Source organism: Schistocerca americana, chromosome 5 (assembly GCF_021461395.2).
Source record: "Schistocerca americana isolate TAMUIC-IGC-003095 chromosome 5, iqSchAmer2.1, whole genome shotgun sequence".
NCBI lineage: Eukaryota > Metazoa > Arthropoda > Insecta > Orthoptera > Acrididae > Schistocerca > Schistocerca americana.
This window is the reverse complement of record NC_060123.1, coordinates 472,187,243-472,209,685: the sequence shown is the minus strand read 5'-3', so window position 1 is coordinate 472,209,685 and position 22,443 is coordinate 472,187,243. Positions and strand designations below refer to the sequence as shown.

The 22,443-nt window shown below is 38.6% G+C and overlaps 1 protein-coding gene across 1 annotated transcript in view; it reads right to left on the bottom strand.

Annotated features, from left to right (window-relative positions):
* The window catches only part of LOC124615466 (pre-mRNA-splicing factor ATP-dependent RNA helicase DHX16), a 136,392-nt gene that overhangs the window by 20,170 nt on the left and 93,779 nt on the right, over positions 1-22,443 (bottom strand). The window contains exons 13-14 of the mRNA XM_047143376.1: positions 20,667-20,797; positions 5,286-5,610 (exon numbers count right to left, since the gene is read on the bottom strand). Of these exons, the coding sequence (XP_046999332.1) occupies positions 5,286-5,610; positions 20,667-20,797 (456 nt within the window). The remainder of the gene's footprint in view (positions 1-5,285; positions 5,611-20,666; positions 20,798-22,443) is intronic.

The following is a 22,443-nucleotide window of genomic DNA, read 5'->3' as shown; positions in this document are numbered from 1 at the left end:
GAGGGATAGTATGGTGGGAGTGGCGGACAGTGAAGTGTTGCAGTTTAGGAGGGCAGGAGAGAAGGTGCGGAGGGGGGAGGGGGTAAGTAGCGGAAAGGAGAGCCTATCACGACTCACCAACTCCGCTATATGGTGAGTAGCAACTTTCCTTCTCTGGTATTGTTACATTCCATCCTGGATTTTCCATTGTTTGATTAATGGGTCATATTCTTGTATCTGAACATGAATGTTAACTGGGACACACATAATGAATACCAGCAAATACTTTCATCAGTTTCAGATTTGCAATGCATATACCAAAAATGCTACTAGCATCAATATGCATAACATAGCATAGTTAATTTGAATCCTTCATTTGGTATGGTATATTTATAGTATTCCGAGGCTGTTCAAACAATGCATCTCAAATACTGAAGTTCCCAAAGACAACTGTTAGATAAATGTGAAGCATACATCCAAAAGAATCTTGACTCATTATTTCACAATCCCTAGCTGTCCTTTCTCTACACACTTACATAGTTATAATCTCCTTACACATCAAAGTAAAATTAATTCAAGAAAATCAATTTTTTTAAGCTGTAAGTGTAGCCAAAGTTAATTTTATATTTCCGATTCGCTAATTAAAATTATATGCAAGGACTCCATGGTATACTGTGATGAGAGTTTATAATGAATTAATAGGCAAAAATATACTTAACATGAAGCTAGATCCTATAAAAGAAGGCTACAAGACATTCTGTGAGAGACATGCTACTACTACTCAACAGAAAAATTCATACAGGATGAATTAAGAATTATAGCATGGAGTAACTTGTATGAGATGTATTGAGTAGCTTTATTCCACAACAGAACTGTATAAGTATTATGTTACTACTTTTATTATTCAGAATTCACAGTGCTAATGAACTTGCCAGCAAGGAAGTACATTAGAGATTGTAATTAACTCCCACTGCAGTTGCAAAAGCCCCAAAAATAGGGTATAAATATTGCTGCTTGACAGATCATATTCAATTCACTACCCGATCTCTTCTCATAAACTACACCAATCAAACAATATCAAAGCGAAAAATAAAATTCTCTGAGTTTTGGATCTTAATTAACTATTGTTAAATACTGTCAAATTAGTGTCACATTTTACTGATTACAAATAGATCTTTCTATTTTCTTTAATGAAAAGAAAATCCAGATTTCATTTCAGAACTGGCCTAAGCCTTAATAGCATAAGACAGGTAAAAAGAAGCATTTCTTAATTTTCTATTCATGAAAGGTATAACCGAATCAGATATACACAAGCAGTCAAAAAACTGGTGGAACTAGTGAGACAAATGAACAGAAATTACAGACAGGCCGAAGAACATTCCACACAGCAAACTCATAACATGTGACTTACATAAACTGTGCCCATTATATGTTCTGCATTCAAAGTATGAAACAGTAATATCACAAGCAAGTAAGGAAAATTAAGGTTTAACGGTCCACTGGTGATGATGAGGTATTTCGAGACAGAGCACAAGCTTGGACTGAACAAGGATGCTGAAGGAAATTGACTGCCCTTTTTAAACGAACTATTCTGCATTTTGTTTTTATCAAATTAGGCAAATCACGCAAACCTACATATGAACGACCAGATAGGCACTTGAATCCTGTTCCTTCCAAACCAATACACCATCTCCCTCATTGCCAGTAATGTCTAAAACAATGCTGGCTGATACTGCTGGAATCATGCATTCAATTAATGAAATCGATTTCAATGTAAAACAAATTTTAAATAAAATCTAAATAAGCAGATATTATGAGATGTAGTCAAAGTTTTAATTATAACCTTGGAAAAAAAATAAAGTTTAATAATTAAGTTTTGTTTGTTTGTAGGTACATGTCTGCAATTCTGGTAAACACCAAAATCCCCATGCAACAGTACTGTACCACACCCCTTGTAAGTCAAAACAAATTGGCTTGATCCACTGATGAAATGGAGATAGGCAGTATTTTGTTTTGGCTCCTCTATCACATAAATAATAAAAAAAAGGCTTCTATCCAGTCACTAATTGACCAGTCTGGTGTGGCAACAGGCATAGCTGAGGTAGAGAGTTGAAAACAAAGTGGTCGCCAGGTCCAGATGGAAGTCCAATTTTTGGTTTTACAGAGAGTGTTTTACAGCACTGCCTTGTTAATTAGCTTGCATTTATCATGAATCTCTTGCCCTGTGCACAGTCCCAAGTGACTGAAAAAAAAGTGCAGGTGAGTCATGTACATAGGAAGGGTAAATGAAGTGACCTGCAAAATTACAGACCAATATCTGGTCTGGTCAACATCGGTTTGCTGCAGAATTCTTGAAGCTATTCTCAATTTGAACAGAATAAGTTCCTTGAGAAAGAAAAGGTTCTGTCCACAAATTAGCACAGTTTTAGAAAGCATCACTCATGTGACACTCAGCTTGCCCTTTTTTCACATGATATCCTGCAAACTTTTGATGAAGGGCACCATGCAAATTCCACGTTCCTAGATTTCCAAACAATGCTTGACATGGTCCCCACAGCAGACTGTTAATGAAGGTAAAATGATATTGAATAAGTTCACACATATGTGAGAGATTCAGACTTGTTACGTAATAGAACCCAGTCCACTGTCCTCAGCGGTGAACGTTCTTCAGAGACAAGGGTATCATCAGGAATATCCCAGGGAAGTGTGATACAACTGCTCTTGTTCTCCACATACATAAATGATTTGATAAATAGGGTAAGCAGCAATCTTGGGCTGTATGATGATAATGTCATGGTGTACGCAAGGGAGTCGTAGTTGAGCGACTGTATAAGGATGCAAGATGACTTAGACAAAATTTCTAGTTGGTGCCATGTATGGCAGCAAGCTCTAAATGTAGAAAAATGTAAGTTAATTCAGATGAGTACGAAAAACAACCCCGCACTGTTCAAATACTGAATTAGTAATGTGCTGGTTGACACAATCGTGCCGATGTAATATCTTGGCATAATGATGCAAAGCAATATGAAATGGTATGAGCACCTATGGACTGGAGAAGGGAAGGTGAATGGTTGACTTCAGTTTATTACAAGAATTTTATGAAAGTGTGGTTCATCTGTAAAGCTGGCCACATATAAAACATAAGTGCAACCCATTCTTGAGTACTGCTTGAGTGTTTGGGACACTTACCAGATCAAATTAAAGGAAAGTGTCAAACCAATTCAGAGGCAGGGTGCACATTGTTTATGAGTAGGTTCAATAAACAAGTGAGTATTACAGGGAAATTCCTGGAGGGAAGATGACAGTCTTTTTCCAGAACGCTATTGAGGAAATTTAGAGAACTGGCATTTGAAGATGACTGCAGAACAATCATATTGCGGCCAAAGTGCATTTCATGTAAAGACCACAAAGATAAGAGAAATTAGGACTCAGATGAGATATAAAAAGAGCCATTTTTCATTTGCAAATGGAACAGGAAAGGAAACAACTAGTAGTGGTACCAGTTAGTCTCTGCCTTGCACCAGGTGGTGGCTTGTGGAGCATTTATGTAGGTATTGATGTAGATGCAATGGTACTGTGGCGTGAAGATTTTCATGTGAACCACAACTGTAGATATGCAAAAAAGCAAGAAAATAATTGCTTGACTTCATTTTCTGGGATGACAACTGAAACACAGCAAAACGTTGTACATGATGAAACAGGAGTAATAAAGGTTGGTCCAAATGAGCATGTAGCAACTTGACAAAAAGACACACTCTTTGTATTATGCTCCTAAAATCTGCAGACAGAAACAGGATTCAAAGCATTTTTCTTAACTTTTTCTGTTTTTGAAAACTGCTGAATGCCTCCTGTTGCCCCTCTTTATTCCTTTTGCTTTAGGTTCTTTCCCTTTAAGTTGTCTCATAAGTATAAAAATACTTCATTTCTTTTTCAGTGTGCCAATTAATAATTACTTTTTCCTTTCTTTAATAGAGCTGTGACATTTAGTACTGCATTTCTGCAATGGGTTGCTTACGATTTTTACTTTGCATTACTCTCATGAGACTGGCACAGCTTCATTCTCCTACAAGACCATTTTTAAATGAAACCCAAGCTGAAACTTGTATACTGAAATCTTTCCCACATAAAAGTACTTCTCACCATAAATTCTGCAGCATGTTTGTCATTCTTTTCTTCAAATTTCTGCGGTTGAGCTTCCAAAGAATTGTTGCAATTAACTAGTCATGTGGAATGTTACATCAACCCCATTATGTTTTATGTGCATTTCTACATTGTGTGGAGGGCATAAATGCGATGTTAATGGCTTCACACAGGAACCAGTGATTAAAAAAAAAATCATTTGGTTAACATCACATCATAAGAATGCGGTGAAAGTTCCCAATGTAAGTGATGTGGACAGAATGTAGGTCATAGCGGGCTAGCAGCTGCACATCATTAGAACAGAAATGGTGAAGCTTGTAGGGCTTTATAGCATTCTTGTAACTAATATTTATGAAAAGTGGTTTTACAGTGGATAAATTATTAAAAAATTGCAAGGCATTGATTGCCTATACTTCATCCAAATCCTCGTGTCAGAATATTAAACCAGTGTAGATGGGAGTCTGTGCCACAACAGCAGAAAACGATGAAGGAGAAAGACATGAGTAGTTTGGAGCACATCATTCTTGCTAGATGTGTAGTTTATCATAAACGACACACATATGAGATCATCAGTTACAGTTTTAGTCCACATGAAAACATTGTGGAATACTTAAAATTTGTTGCCTGGTCAGAGAAACACTTCCTGTTAGACCAAACTGATGATAATGGTGTGATATGCAATATCCATGACATTGCCTGTTTAACAGTTGCTCCACTGCATGCCTACCCATGCTGCATGAGGACCACATACTGATGTCTTTTACTATTCAAGCTGTGGTGATTTGCTGTTCTTTTAGCAAGTCTATGGTTCCTTTCTTTCAGGAGTGCTAGTTCTGCAAGGTTCGCAGAAGAGCTTCTGTAAAGTTTGGAAGGTAGGAGGCGAGGTACTGGCGGAAGTAAAGCTGTGAGGACGGGGCGCGAGTGGTGCTTGGGTAGCTCAGTTGGGAGAGCACTTGCCCGCGAAAGGCAAAGGTCCCGAGTCTTGGTCCGGCACACAGTTTTAATCTGACAGGAAGTTTCAAGTTTCAAGTCTATGGTTGTTCAATATAGCTTATGTGATTGGTTATAATGTTCTCACTGACCATGTTATTACCTACAAATTATCCAAAGTTTCTGGCAGAAGTAAAAGTAATATAAAATTTGAATAACACAAAATGACTGCATACTTTACGTATGTTCACAGTTTCTTGTGGGTTTGAAACGAGTTCAATTTCAACGCGCTGCATGAGGCCAGCCAACTGTTCCCTGACGTCTCGTGCACGTCGCAATGACCGATGTTGAATAAAATTTTCATAACACCACTGTGTTGAGAACTCTGTATCAGCCCACTGGCTGTAAATGTTCAGTAATGTCAAGTGGTCTCCACCAGGTACAAAAAAGTTCTTTCTTGCTGTGTCTGCATGAATAATTTTGTCCTTTGGCCGATAAAAGATTGCGCTATTCACAGAGAGCATTGCAGCAATTGTTAGTATCTCTTCTGAGCATTTGTACCTAGAAATGAAAAGAACATAAATCACATACAATTAAGCGCCTGTCATTTGAGAAACTACAAGCGGCACATAAAAAAGAAACATTTACAACAATTTAATGATCACAAATGAAGGCTTAAGAGTATAAAATTAAAAACATTTTAGAACACATGAAAACTCATTACAGCAGATAATGAATGCCTGAAATCCTGATGGCAGTTCTCAACAGGAAATGAAATACCATCAGTTACAATGTGCACTATAAAACTGATGCTGTGAAAGGTTGGTTTGGTTGGCATAAGAGCTTTACGTGTTTGAGATTGCAAACACTGTAATATTTTTTGAGAGACAATGCATAAGTAACTTGGTTTAAACTTTTTTAATCCTGAGTGAGAGAGTTCTGCTAAATCATTATATTATTTATAGCATTGTAGCAGTACAGTAACTGTGCACTGTACAGCAGAGATGGGACTTGTGGCTTTGACTGCGAGTGTTTTACATACATTTTCGTTGTCTAAACCATGGGCACCTCAATGTATGATCCAATAGTACTCTGTACAAGTACCAAAACACTTATATAAATTAAAATGCTACCATGAAGCTGCACAGAGTATGAGAAACTGGCTGATATACATGGACTGTTCTGCTCTCTGCTCATAAAGTTTTGTACTTATAACAATGGGTTGGGACCTTACCAAAAGTATAGTAACATTCACTTATATCCTCCTTGCTTATTCAATCACAGATTAATTTAATTCCAAAAGAGCAGAATTTCTTCACTTCATCTACAAGAAGGTGCCCACTTTCGATGCTAAGTTTGACAGTAAAATCATTTATGCTTCTCCTTAATATTTTTGTCATTCTTTATTTACTTTCAATCCATATTCTATGTTCTGTAAAAGTTTATCCCACTCAATGGGTCCTGTAATTTCTCCTCATATCATGGAGAACAGCAACATCATCGCGAATCTCATCATTGATATCCTTTTACCCATATGATTTCTGTAATTGCTTCTTGATACACAGGTTGAATTTTAGAGGAAAAAGATTTTTTTCGTCTCAGGTAACATACCTGTCTTTCCTTATACTGTTTACCTATTTCTCTGAGGATTTCAAACATTTGTACCACTTAATACCAAGAAACACATTTATTCATTGTTGGCAAATCCTACAGAATTGTCTTGATTTTTCTTAAATTTTACTTCTATTATCAAGCATAACATCAGAACTGCCTGTCTAGTACCTATACTTACCCTAATGTTAAAACTGATCATCATCTAACAGAGCCTCTTCTTCTGCATACCATTATAATTAGCAACTTGAACTGCCACACTTTCTGCGTGCTATTTCTCGCATTTACATGCGCTTGCTTCAGGATAGTGTGGACGATATCATTCTATACATCCAATACTGCCTCCAGTCTCATAGCTCCTACACAGTAATATGAATAATCACATTGGTGCCACCTTCTTCAATAATTTTGGAAATTCTGCAGAAATGTTATCTATCTTTCCTGCCTTGTTTAATCAGAAAACTTCAAAAGTTCCATAAAGTCTGTTCTAACAATGAATGCCCTATATCCTCCAAATCAACAACCATTTCTTCTTTCACCAAGTTGACTGACTGACAGTCAGTCAGTTTCTCCATTTCATAGAGGCCCTGAATGTACTCTTCCTACTTACCTATTCCCTACTCTGTATTTAACACTGGAATTCCTTTTGTACACTTTTAAGTTGAACCCTTTACTTTTGAATTCTCCGAAATTTATACTCAATGTGATGTACATGTAAAGACAAAAATGATTACAATTTCACAAAAATTGGATTCAAGAGAAAGAGCTTAAAAAATTAAGTGGGTCAATAACGTGTTGGTGTCAATAACATTTTCGTCGATCTCTGGTCCTTAAGCAAGCAGTTATTTAGCTCGGCACTAATTGATGTAGTTGTTGGACGTGTTCCTTACAGATAATGTGCCAAACTCTGTTGAAATGGCTTGTTAGATCATAAAAATCCTGAAGTGGTTGGATGGCCCTGCCCATAATGCTCAAAATGTTCTCAATTTGGGGAGAGATTCAGAGACCTAGCTCACCATTATGAAGACAAACAGTAGAAACTCTCTCCAGGTGTGCAGGTGTGGGATGGCACTATCTTGCTGAAATATAAGCCCAGAATGGTGTGCTATGAAGAGCAGCATAACAGGGTGTAGAATATCATCAACATACCACTGTGCTGTAAGGGCAGTTTGGATGACAACCAAACGGTTCCTGCCATGAATTGTAATGGTGTCCCAGACCATCACTCCTGGTTGTTGGGTCATATGGCGGGTGACAGTAACATTGGTATCCTACAGATGTCTGGAGGATCTCTAGACACTTTGCTGGTCACTGGGGCCTAGGATTCAACTGATTGGAGTAGAACTGTCTTCAGTCATAAGTCCTACTTCGAACTGAGCTCCGGTGACCACCTGGACAGCGGTGGGATACCAACCTGAGCATCACCTGCCATACGGCCAGACAGCCAGGAGTGATGGCCTGGGGAGCCTTATCATTTCATAGCAGGACCCCTTTGATTGTCGTTCGTGGCATCCTTAAAGCACAGTGGTATACCAGCTATATTCTACATCCCACTTTGTTGATCTTCATGGAAAGCAATCCTGGGCTTACATTTCAGCAAGATAATGCCTGCCCACACACGGCAAGAGTTGCTAATGCTTGTCTCCATGCTTGCCAAACCTTGCCTTGGCCAGCAAGGTCACCAGATCTCTCTCCAATTGAGAACATTTGGAGAATTATGGGCAGGGGTTTCCAACCAGCTCGAGATTTTTACAATCTAACACGCAAATTTGACATATTTTGGATTGATATCCCTCAGGAGGACACACAACAATGCTATCAACCAATGCCATGCCAAATCAAATAACTGCTTGCATAAGGGCTGGGACTGGACCAACATTTTATTAATTTGATCGATTTGTGAAGCTCTTCCTCTTGAATAAATTGTCCACTTTTTCTGACATTCTAATCATTTGTTTGTCTGTACCTGTACGTCACATCTATCGATTTCCATGCTTCCTTGCACTTCTTGTTAGTTTCGTTCCCAAGTGATTTATGCTGCTGTATTTCTTCCTTCTGTTCAATATTTTTCATTTCCTTTGTTCATCAACCCACTGAAGTATTTCTTCCGTGAGCCACAATTTCTTTGCTGTTGATTCGAGGGTAGTCCACAAAGTAAGTTTTGTTTCTATTTCTATCTGCGATAGTGCTATGACTGCAGTTCCAAGCATGAGCCACAGTTACTCTGACTCAAGAAGAAGACAAGTACGCAATTTTCAGATCGCTGCTGCCGACGTGTGCTTTATAGTACTTCTTTATAATGTCAGCCGTAATTGAAAATGCCGCCATGTGTGAAATCAGCTCTGTGATTCATTTTCTAAATGCAAAGAAAGTTAAGCCAAAGGAAATTCATCAGCAAATCTGTGAGGTTTATGGACAAAATGCTATGAGTGATTCAATGGTCAGAAGATGGGTTAGACTGTTCAATGAAGGACGTCATCAAGTGCATGATGAAGAATGAAGTGGACGCTCGTCTGTGGTTACTGATGAACTGGTTCACACAACTGAAGAGAAGATTAATCACAACCGTAAGTTTACACTTAGGGCCCTTGCTATGGAAGTCCTGCAAATCTCACAATCACTAATTCATGAAATTGCTACTGAAAAACTGAAATTTCAAAAACTTTGCTAATGTTGGGTACCCAAATTCTTATTGAACAGCACAAAAAGCAATGGATGGGCAGTGTACTTCAGCTTTTGACACGCTAAAATGAAGAAGGCGATGGTTTTCTTTCTTGGATAGTCACAGGGGATGAAACTTGGGTGTTGCACAACACCCCTGTAACAAAACGGCAATCAATGGAACGGCGGCACACTTCATCCCTAACGAAGTTTAAGCCTAAACAAATCTTGACACCTCAAAAAGTCATGTGCACCGTTTTCTGGGATAGAAAAGGCATTTTGCTGACTGATTTCATACCACAGGGCCAAACAATCAATGCACATTGTTACTGCGAGACCATTAAGAAATTTTGCCGCACAATACAGAACAAGTGCCAAAGATTACTGTCAAAAGGTGTTTTTTTCCATGATAAGGCCCGACCTCACATGACGAATATGACCAAACAACTCTTACGGGAATTCCACTGGGATGTGTTTGATCATCCTCCGTACAGCCCAGACCTTGCTCCTAGTGGCTTTCATCTCTTCTTACACCTAAAATCTGTCCTTGGTTGTCAACACTTCAACGATGATGGCGAGCTGAAAGAACATGTTACCACATGGTTGAATACACAGGCCTTCTATGAAGAAGGCATACAAAAATTTGTGCCAACCTAAGACAAGTGCCTACAAAATTTAGGAAGCTATGTAGAAAAGTAGTTTAACAGTTGTAGATTTTTGTACAATAAATATTTCTTCTGTATCTGTACACGTTTGTTTTATATAACTGAACAGTACTTACTTTGTGGACATACCTCATATTATCCTAAATTTAACTTAACAGATCTATCTATTCCCAGAAGACTTAGTTCCCCACTCTGATGAAACTGCTTCAACTTAACAGCTGTGTCATGGTGTCTCAATGTTTCACTGAATTTCCTAATGGTCATCTTCAGGTGAAGATTTCACCTGATGATAATGAGTACAATAATAATTGAAGCACTGCAACAAAATGATGCCACAAATTGGCTCATGACCAAAATTCACCAATGAAATTCACTGTGCAAACTTGCATTCCCATATAATCTTTATCTTCTTCCCATTTCACTTCACTGACCACCCACTACATATATATTCAGGCTTTCAATTTCTCTTTGCAGGTTTCCTAGTTTTCCTATCACATCAAGGCTTCTGATACTACATGATTTGATCTGTAAAATGCAATCTTTTCATTGATTTTTCAATCATTTCCACATGGTCACCTCTGCATTCCGCTTCTGGAGATCAGAGTGGGGAACTAAGTCTTCTGGGAATAGATAGATCATCACGACACTTTTTTGGTTGCATATCACGTTTCCTGTGGATACATTTACATCTACATCTATTCTCTGTAAACCACCATGAGGTGCATGGCAGAGGGTACGTACAACACTGCACCGGTGGTTATTAGGGTTTACTTTGTTAACAGACTTCATCAGGATAGTTTACATCTATCTTCAAGTGTCTTCCAATTCAGTTCTTCAGTATCTCTGTGACACTCTCCCACAGATTAAACAAACCTGTGACCACTCATCCCGCCCTTCTCTGTATATGTTCGATATCCCCTCTCAGTCCTATTTAGTATGGGTCCCACACACTAGAGCAATATTCTACAATGGCTCACACGAGCGATTTTTAATTAATCTCCTTTGTACACTGCACTTCCCCAGTATGCTACCAATAAACTGAAGTCTACTGCCTGCTTTACTCATGACTGAGCCTATGTGATTACTCCATTTCATATTCCTACATTATGTTACACCCAGGTATTTGTTATGAGTTGACCAATTACAACAGTCACTCATCGGTATAATAGACATAAGATACTACATTTTTTTCATTTTGTGATGTGCAAAATTTTAAATTTCTGGATATTTAAAGCAAGATGCAACCTCAGCACTACTTTGAAATCTTATCAAGCATTGACTGAATATTTGTGCAGCTTCTTTCAGATAGTATTTCATTATAGATAACTGCATCATCTGCAAAAAGCCTGACGTTACTATTAACATTGTCTGCAAGGTCATTAATATACAAAACAAAGAGCAAGGATCTAAACACACTTCCCTGGGATACACTCAAAGTTACTTCTACATCTGATGACAACTCTCCACCCGAGGTAACTTGCTGTCTCCCCCCCCCCCTTCCAAAAGGTCCTGAATCCAGTCACAAATTTCACTTGATATCCCATATGAACAAACTTTTGTCTATAAGCATAGATGAGGTACTGATTCAAATTCTTTCGGAAATCAAGAAATACTGCGTCTATCTGATCTCCTTGATCCAAAGCTTTCAGTATGTCATGTGAGAAAAGTGTGAGTTCGATTTCACATGATCTACTTTTTCGGAATTCATATTGGTTAGCTTTCAGTATGTCATGTGAGAAAATTACAAGTTGGGTTTCACATGTCGAAGTTTTCAGAATTTTTGCCGGTTGACATTGAGGAGGTCATTATGTTCATATGTTTGGGATAAGAATATATTGTGAGATACTATAACAAACTGATGTCAAGGATATTGGATGATAGTTTTATGGGTCACTTCCACTACCCTTCTTGTAGATGGGTGAGATCTGTGCCTTTTCCCAAGAACTGGGCAAGATTTTTTATTCAGGGGATGCATGGTAGATTATAGTTACAAGAGGACTAACTCAGACACAAATTCAGTACATTATCTGACAGGAATTCCATCAGGCCCCAAAGCGTTATTCATTTTAATGATTTCAGCTGTTTCTCAACACCACTGACACAAATACTTATTCATTAATCTTTTCAGTGGTACAGGATTAAATTGGGGCAATCAATTCTCCTGGGTTTTCCTTTGTCAAGGAACATTAGAAAATGGAGTTAAGCATTACAGCTTTTGTTTCGCTATCCTCAACTTCAGTTCCTATCTCATTTGCTACATCTACATCTACATCTACATTTATACTCCGCAAGCCACCCAACGGTGTGTGGCGGAGGGCACTTTACGTGCCACTGTCATTACCTCCCTTTCCTGTTCCAGTCGCGTGTGGTTTGCGGGAAGAACGACTGTCTGAAAGCCTCCTCGGGAGGTATAAGTAGGGGGAAGCAATATATTCGATACCTCATCCAGAAACGCACCCTCTCGAAACCTGGCGAGCAAGCTACACCGCGATGCAGAGCGCCTCTCTTGCAGAGTCTGCCACTTGAGTTTATTAAACATCTCCGTAACGCTATCACGGTTACCAAATAACCCTGTGACGAAACGCGCCGCCCTTCTTTGGATCTTCTCTATCTCCTCCGTCAAACCGATCTGGTACGGATCCCACACTGATGAGCAATACTCTAGTATAGGTCGAACGAGTGTTTTGTAAGCCACCTCCTTTGTTGATGGACTACATTTTCTAAGCACACCGTTTGAGGTAGCACAGGGATTAGTACACTAGTCAAGCGTTCAGGATGGTTGTTGAAATCTTCATGCCACCATACTGATTCAGCCTTTTGTGATTTCCGTACATCATTTATGGAAATGTGCTGAAAATTGCCAAAGCTCATAAAGTATCGGTACCAGCACAAACTACGTTTCATGATAATTCATTCTTAATTATAGTACTAGTAGTAACAGTAGTAGTAGCATCCACCAGTCAACTGATGACAACCAATTAAAGTCGTCATCTGGTATTTTAGCAAGATGTCATTCAGTAGCTACAGCGGTAGTTGACTGTCCACTGTTCTCATCACTAGTAGACACACATCAAGAGACAAGCTTTGTTTGCAGTTGGCGTGTTTCCCAATGAATCTCAACCTGGTACCTGCCTTACCAACAATTAATTTTATATGATCATTCCACTTCAAATCGTTCCGCACGCATACTCCCAGATATTTTACAGAAGTAACTGCTACCAGTGTTTGTTCCGCTATCATATAATCATACAATAAAGGATCCTTCTTTCTATGTATTCGCAATACATTACATTTGTCTATGTTAAGGGTCAGTTGCCACTCCCTGCACCAAGTGCCTATCCGCTGCAGATCTTCCTGCATTTCGCTACAATTTTCTAATGCTGCAACTTCTCTGTATACTACAGCATCATCCGCAAAAAGCCGCATGGAACTTCCGACACTATCTACTAGGTCATTTATATATATTGTGAAAAGCAATGGTCCCATAACACTCCCCTGTGGCACGCCTGAGGTTACTTTAACGTCTGTAGACGTCTCTCCATTGATAACAACATGCTGTGTTCTGTTTGCTAAAAACTCTTCAATCCAGCCACACAGCTGGTCTGATATTCCATAGGCTCTTACTTTGTTTATCAGGCGACAGTGCGGAACTGTATCGAACGCCTTCCGGAAGTCAATAAAAATAGCATCTACCTGGGAGCCTGTATCGAATATTTTCTGGGTCTCATGAACAAATAAAGCGAGTTGGGTCTCACACGATCGCTGTTTCCGGAATCCATGTTGATTCCTACATAGTAGATTCTGGGTTTCCAAAAACGACATGATACTCGAGCAAAAAACATGTTCTAAAATTCTACAACAGATCGACGTCAGAGATATAGGTCTATAGTTTTGCGCATCTGGTCGACGACCCTTCCTGAAGACTGGGACTATCTGTGCTCTTTTCCAATCATTTGGAACCCTCCGTTCCTCTAGAGACTTGCGGTACACGGCTGTTAGAAGGGGGGCAAGTACTTTCGCGTACTCTGTGTAGAATCGAATTGGTATCCCGTCAGGTGCAGTGGACTTTCCTCTGTTGAGTGATTCCAGTTGCTTTTCTATTCCTTGGACACTTATTTCGATGTCAGCCATTTTTTCGTTTGTGCGAGGATTTAGAGAAGGAACTGCAGTGCGGTCTTCCTCTGTGAAACAGCTTTGGAAAAAGGTGTTTAGTATTTCAGCTTTACGCGTGTCATCCTCTGTTTCAATGCCATCATCATCCCGTAGTGTCTGGATATGCTGTTTCGAGCCACTTACTGATTTAACGTAAGACCAGAACTTCCTAGGATTTTCTGTCAAGTAGGTACATAGAATTTTACTTTCGAATTCACTGAATGCTTCATGCATAGCCCTCCTTACGCTAACTTTGACATCTTTTAGCTTCTGTTTGTCTGAGAGGTTTTGGCTGCGTTTAAACTTGGAGTGGAGCTCTCTTTGCTTTCGCAGTACTTTCCTAACTTTGTTGTTGTACCACGGTGGGTTTTTCCCGTCCCTCACAGTTTTACGCAGCACGTACCTGTCTAAAACGCATTTTATGATTGCCTTGAACTTTTTCCATAAACACTCAACATTGTCAGTATCGGAACAGAAATTTTCGTTTTGATCTGTTAGGTAGTCTGAAATCTGCCTTCTATTACTCTTGCTAAACAGATAAACCTTCCTCCCTTTTTTCATATTCCTATTAACTTCCATATTCAGGGATGTTGCAACGGCCTTATGATCACCGATTCCCTGTTCTGTACATACAGAGTTGAAAAGTTCGGGTCTGTTTGTTATCAGTAGGTCCAAGATGTTATCTCCACGAGTCGGTTCTCTGTTTAATTGCTCGAGGTAATTGCTAGGGACTTGACACTAACTTTGGTGCCATTGCATACAACCAGAATATGTCTGGGTTCTGAGAAAGATCATTTCACAATATTCTGCTACAGTAGTCCTTGAAGGCACCACGCATTGCTCTCTTCACAGCCAAACTCGTTTCATTCAGAATTTCACTATCTATAGCCCTATGCTTTGTTTTACACCTATTATACAGTAATCTCTGTTTCTTTAGAAGTTTCTTTACAGTGGCTTCCATTATGGACTGTTCTGCTGCGTACATATCTATCTAGAGTACGGTCAACTATTTTTTACACTTGAGCCATAATCCCTCTACATGTTCCTGCCTTGTGCTGAAAGTATCAAGTTCCTCTTTGAGATATGACACTACAGATTTTTTACCTAGTTTACTGAACATATATATTTTTCTGATTGGTTTATTTGTCCTTTGTACTTTGGTAATCATTGTTGCCACAACCACATCATGGTCACTGATAGCAGTTGCAATGTGGGCATCCTCAAAGAGGTCATGTCTATTTGCTGCCATTAGATCCAATACATTTCACCAGGAGTGTGGTTCCTACCTATCTGTTCTAGGTAGTTTTCAGAGAAGGCATTTAGTAATGTTTCAGAGGATGTCTTATCATGCCCACCAGTAACAAAACTTATTTTCCCACTTAACTGTTGGATGAATAAAGTCTCCGCCAATGACGACAGTATGATTGAGGAATTCACATACAAGTGAACTGAGGTTTTCTCTAAAGGTTTCGGCTACATCAGGAGAAGAGTCTGGTCCACCTGGATATCTCACATTATTTGTCTTTACTGCAGTGGTTTGCACTGTCTTCTAAATCCTCATGCCTTTGGCGATTGTTGATTCTTCCATCTTTATGGAAAGTTTCGCCATCTGAAGGACAAAAACGTGCTCAGAACCTCTAATCTCTGGATGACTCCTCCATCAAGCTGCCTCCAGATGATTAAACTTAGTATCTGACAATGATTCCTATTCCCCACCCAGTCCAAATATAAATACGGAGAAAGGTCAGAGATACGCTTCATAACGTACCTGCAGCTTGCTCCAGCAGAGTGCGCCACCGGCACATAGGCCCATCTACTGATGTGACAGTGTTTATAAATACCACAGTCCCTCATTTGACCAATAATTCTCACTATTCTCTGAAGCCTTCAATAAGCTCTATTGATAGCAAAGTGATTGACCTTGCTATTTTTAAATTTTGTGATTTGTATCGCTCCCTGGACTTTTTGCACACACTTATAATTACTTTTGCTACACACTGGACTTTTGCTTCTCGCCATTCACTTTGTGAACTCCGTTGTAATCGACCATGGAACTGCCTATTTGTTTCACTGCATTAGCACCTGTGCAAATGATCGTAAACTATATTCTACTAGTGCCAAGTAGAACAGAAATTCAGTATGCACTCTAACTGTCTTCTAGTAATAAAGTGTACTAAGTGGTGCAAAAACTGTGCCCACTCTTGGCTCCTAGCAGTTTCAGCTTTTCTACTGACTGAATATTAAGGTCATCAAATGCACAATTAGGTTCAAATTTAATCAATGTATTAAGCAACATAAGCAAACATATGCAAAATAGACTCTTGATTTGCAAAGCATACCACACAAATGTGATTTTTTCTGTGATGTTAGCTCCTGATGGCAAAATTAATGCAAAGGATTTAATCATCTGATCCAAACCTGAACAATGTGCTGAAAATTGCCAAAGCTCATAAAGTATCGGTACCAGCACAAACTACGTTTCATGATAATTCATTCTTAATTATAGTACTAGTAGTAACAGTAGTAGTAGCATCCACCAGTCAACTGATGACAACCAATTAAAGTCGCCATCTGGTTTACCAGGTGCCAGTATTTTAGCAAGATGTCATTCAGTAGCTACAGCGGTAGTTGGCTGTCCACTGTTCTCATCACTAGTAGACACACATCAAGAGACAAGCTTTGTTTGCAGTTGGCGTCTTCCAAAATGAGCATAAGTTCATACAAAAGTCTGCTCCATGTTGCTGTCAAAGAAGGAGGGAAAAAAGATTGGAGCTTATTGTTCAATCAACAATGGGGTCATTAGAGACAGAGCACAAGCTCTGATTAGGGAAGGGTGAGGGAGTAAATTGGCTATTCCCTTTTCAAAGGAACCAACCCAACATTTCCATAAATGATGTACGGAAATCACAAAAGGCTGAATCAGTATGGTGGCATGAAGATTTCAACAACCATCCTGAACGCTTGACCAGTGTACTAACCCCCGTGCTACCTCAAACAGTGTGCTGTCGAAGCTTCCCAGAAAAGTTGGTGCAACCTACTCATGTCCAAATTGTGCCCCAAGGCATCGATGACATCACTGCTGTCCCATGATGTCACCTGTTTTGCAAGTCGCAAACTGGGGCATCTAACACGCATCTGCCTTGGCAGTGACACCAGCAGCAGCAGACAGGCTGCAGAATTTCATGCTGCAGCTGGATGTTAATGGAGTAATAGCAGAATTCCAGTCGGATACAGGTGCAGCCGTGTCTGTGATTAATCTGGACACATACAGGCATACCAGATCACCACAGCTGCAGCACATTCAGTGGTGAGGTACAATGAACCATCAATTGCGTCATGGGTCAGCTTGTAGACCAAGCTAAGTAAACATACAGCTTGGGAAATAATCCTACTGGTAGTAAACTCTTGCATGACAATTAATATTTTTGGATTCGACCATATTATGCTTTTTAGTTTCTAAATTCAGACCAAAAGAACCTAGTTTGAACCACAATTCCATTCAAAGAGCTTGATACAGGGTGTGTGCAATATAGGTTTTGAACCTACATTAAGTTGTGCCCATGTATCTTTAAAGCAATCACCAATGTCTAAGTTTTGTAGAGCATGTGAAATCAAGTTAAAGCAGAGCTACTTAGATTTCATTGTATGGAAGTAATATCCCCAGTAGCATCTAGCCTGTGGGCAATGCCAATGGTAGTAGTTAAGTAGCCAAATGATGGTGACTTTATATCTTTCATTAAAGCTCAAGCTTTAGGTGTGTATCTCATTTGTAAGCTAGAGGAATTGTTGGAAAAATTGAGGGAAAGGAGGATGGAGAGATTATTTTTCCAAAATAGATCCTTGTGATGTCTGTTTTCAGTTGCCTTTAGCTGCCTGTAGATGGTCAGATGAAACAGTTTTTACTGATTAATATTCCATTCAGCATATATTGTTGTAACAAATAACCATTTTGAGTCATTACCACTCCTGCAATATTTGAGCACCTTCAATTCCATGGTCTGCACTGTCATCAACAAATGTAGTTTCTTTGAGCCAAGTGGAAACTACCTCAGACATATATCAAGTAAGCAAGAGCTCATGCCCACAAAGGATTATATGGACACAATCAATAACCTAACAACTCCTCAGCACCCCAAACAACTACAACTGTTCTTCGGCAATGTTAATTATTGTGCAAAATTCATTCCCAATGTGGCCCAGATGTCCTTCCTGCTTATTCAAACTGTGCAATCAGTGCTTCATCAAGTGAATGTTCAACATTTACACATTTCCTTTTCTTGGAGAACACTGACTTGATATCACATGATTGACTGCTGTTCTTTCAGAATACATACTTCAGATGATTAATTTCAAAACCCAAGAGGTCCTTGTCAGGAACAGTTTTTGCTCTGTGTACCAGCATATTTAAAGTTGCTCTCTTCTGGACTGGATAGTGAAAACTCTGTGCACTAAGATAAAAATCAGTGTATGTTGGCTTGCTGTACACTGAGTGGCCGAGACGTTGAGCTGACTTTCGTTGTACCAGAACATCTAAAAACTGTAGTCTTCCCTCTTTCTCTGTCTCAATGGTGAATTGGATGTTTAGGTGCAAGCTGTTCACATGTCCCTGGAAATGTTCAAGAGCTTTTACATCGTGTCACCAGATCATAAGCATGTCGTAAATCTAATGATAAAGTGAAGATGGTCAAATGGGAGCCGAATTTAATGCACATTCCCAGAAAAAAAACAAAAAAAAACTGGAGACAATCCACAGCCATTCCACCCACCATGTCATAAAATTTACTGCTGTACAAGATGTAGGTGGTCTTAATAACATGTCGGAACAACTTTATCATTTGAGGAGGAAAACGTTCTGCCAACAGTTTCAATGTGTCCTCCACATGAACTTTTGTAAATAGTGAGACCACATCCAGGCTGACTAAAACATCTTTTGGGCCAACTCTAATTTGTTTAATTTTCTCAATGAACATCTGCGAGTTTTTGATGTTATGTTCACAGTGGCCATGGCCTCAATGAATACCTAAGTCTGGGAACTTGTGCTCTAAATTTTTGATGACATACTCTGGTAGATGAGAATTCTCCAGGAGCTCCACTGTTTTTCTGCTGCATGACAGAGTAGGGTCCCAGTTTAGGCATCTGAATAAGCTGTCTTAATTATGTTGGCAAAACTATTGATTGCTGCACCACAGCTTGGTTATTGGAAGAACGAATACATTGTCTAGTCTATATTCATTGTTGCTAGATGTTGATTGTCTTCTGTTTGAATGGTTACCTCCACATGTTCCAAAATTGCCACTCCGCAACAGAAATAATTTTGTGCTCTCGAGTTTACAATGTGTAATTCTGTGATTGCAGTGCAAGGACATTTCAGGTTGAGGTACCAACTGATCCTCCAAATGAATAGAACACGCACATATCATACCAACAGTTTGTAGACAAAGGAATGTATATAAAGGAAAGAGTCCTGGCTGTCCTTATGTTTCCAACAAAAATGTTGCATGAATTCAAACTGCTTTCCAACACAGTCCTACAAAATCAACTTGTTGTGCCAGTCAGGGGTTGCAACGGCCTACAACAATTATTTGTCACATTCCGAGGCATCAGTTAGTTATGAAGCCATTCAAGTTACAGCTGTTACAGGCTCTATGTTATTACGACAAATGCAAATGAGTGGCATTTCCTGATGAGCTTCAGAATTTGACTGACAGTGATAACACTTTTGCCCAATGCATCATGTTCAGTTATGAAACTGATTTTCCACCTTACTGGGAAAGCAAACAAATACAATGTTCAAATCTGGGGCCTATAGAACCCACAAGCACAGAACATGTATGACATTCACCCAGAGTCAATGTGTTTTGTGTGATATCCCACTCATCTGCTTATGGTATTTTCTTTGTTGATGGAAAAATGGTTAACAGTCAGCAGTATCTTGCTATTTTAGAAAACTGGTTGTTTCTGAAACAGAACAAGGAAAACTTCATTTTTCAACATGACAGGGCACGCTCTCTCTGGAGTCCCCAAGTACATGAATATCTGAGTGAAAGTCTGCCAAGCCATTGGATTGGCCGTCAAACAGAGCAACTTAGCACTTCTCAGCCGGCCTCCACAGTCACCAGATTTGACATCCTGTCATTTTTTTCTGGAGGTTTCATTACGGACAACATTTATCCATCAACACTACCACAGACTCTAGAAGAGTTGATCCCATAATTTAGAAAAAATCAATTAAATAAGTCATTATTAATTACTAAAATTTTTGAATGTTTCTGTTAAGGGTATCCAAATGATTCATTATTCTGTTGCACCAGTCATCTGTGTAGACATCCATACAATATTTTTTGTTTTTTTTTGTCCTGAACATGAAGTCTTTGCTCTAGAAATTACAAATTTTGCTACTGTTTATTTGCTGTGGGTCACACAAGAAGCCAAATATTTCAGAAATACCTATTCACTCAATCTTGAATAAAGAATTTACACTGTGTTATCAGTTTTCAAATAAGTAGTAGAGCATGCATTCTCACTTACTTTTCTGAAGCGAGAATCATTTTGGCCATCATGGGATCAACTGGAAATTCTGCCATTCTTCGGCCAAGCTTTGTAAGTTCCCCATGATGATTTAAAGCTCCCAATGCATAGAGCTGCTCTAATGCCAACACCTAGAACATGTTTCAGAACATCACTACGAATACTATGGTTAAAGTTACATGATGTTTACACAGAAACAATCACATCTTGGTACTTCTTCCATGCATTTCTTATAATGTTTTAATTTGCAGGAACACATTTCATGTCTCATTTTTATCTTAAGTGAAATGTACATAAATAAAAGTAAATCTAAACTATGTATTCTTGTTTGTGACTCCTCTGCAGACTTTCAGTGTCATTTGCATATGGTATAAAGTGAAGTTCAATAAGAAATCTGTAAGATACATCTGTGCGTAAAACAACATGGTGTAAACAGATCTTAATTTATTTCTACAATTTGATACAACAGATCAGTCACTGAAGATATGAACTGAAATTCAGTCATTAGAAGACAACATTATCAAAATTATTACGAATGCTGAGTCTAACACCTATACATGATGATGATGAAGTCCCATACTCCTTGACAGAGCATAGGGGAGGAATAAGAGAAACAAAGTAAAGCCTTTAAATTTTACATGTCAAAAATATTACTTATTTCTGTTCTGACTACAAAGATATAAAGTCTTCTTCTATGTGATTTCACTAATCCCATCAATGGTTTGACTTCACAAAATGACTTATCAGCACATACCAAATTATTACTGATAATAAATTACTTATATGTTTCATTTTATTATCTTCTTTGCTAACTACTGACAAGTAGTAGTCAGAACATGATTTTTTTCATTTAGTGCTTAGCTTGTACTTATTTCCTTCATAAAAGAGTAATTACCACACATAATCTTTGACCTATGAACAAACTACGACAGAGAACTGAAACATATGGCAGTATTACTTTATGCATTACCAAATTAAGGTAAGTATTCAGATTCAATGTTAATGATCCAAAAATGAATGTTTGACACTTGAAACAGTAGTAAATTAAAATGGAAGTAAAAAATAAATATTAATAAAAGACAAAAGAGAGAGTAGTAGTACCTATTTACTAGCAACCGAACAGGAGCAACTGAAGCAAGTCAGCGAGACAAACAAATCTAAAACACAACTGCATCTCTTTCAGAATCATAAAGTAGTTCCTTCATCAGCCACAATGAAACTGGGGAGAAGGGAGATAAGACATACACCTGTCAGGGGGCAGCAAAAGTCATTCCAAACACTGAATCAAGAAAGATGAAAATATGCAATAATGCAGTGAATGTTGTTCCAACTCCTTTCCTCCATCTTACATCACTACAAATTCTAAGCTCAGACCGACTTTTGCTACCCTTCACCACATCCTCTCACCCTTTCACAGTTTTCTTTCATATGATGAAAGTAATGAAGGAAATATTAAAAAGCAGCACAAGCTAGATATATAATCAAATCTTTTAATCTGTATGTCAGTCAAATGCTCCAAATATTGCTGTTCAAATGGATGGCACAGAGACACTTGTCTTCTCACTGCCAAATATTGTAATGTAAACTGGGTGACATAAAGAAAACAAAGCTGTTACAATACTATATATTTAATGTACTTAGTTTATAAATTTCATGGGATTGATTTCAAAAATAGGCTAATGCAATTTAAGCTGCACCACTCCTAGATTTTTTCTTTCTACACCTCTTTTTTGTTTTGTTTTTTCCTCAGTTTATCACTTTAATGAATAATAATTAT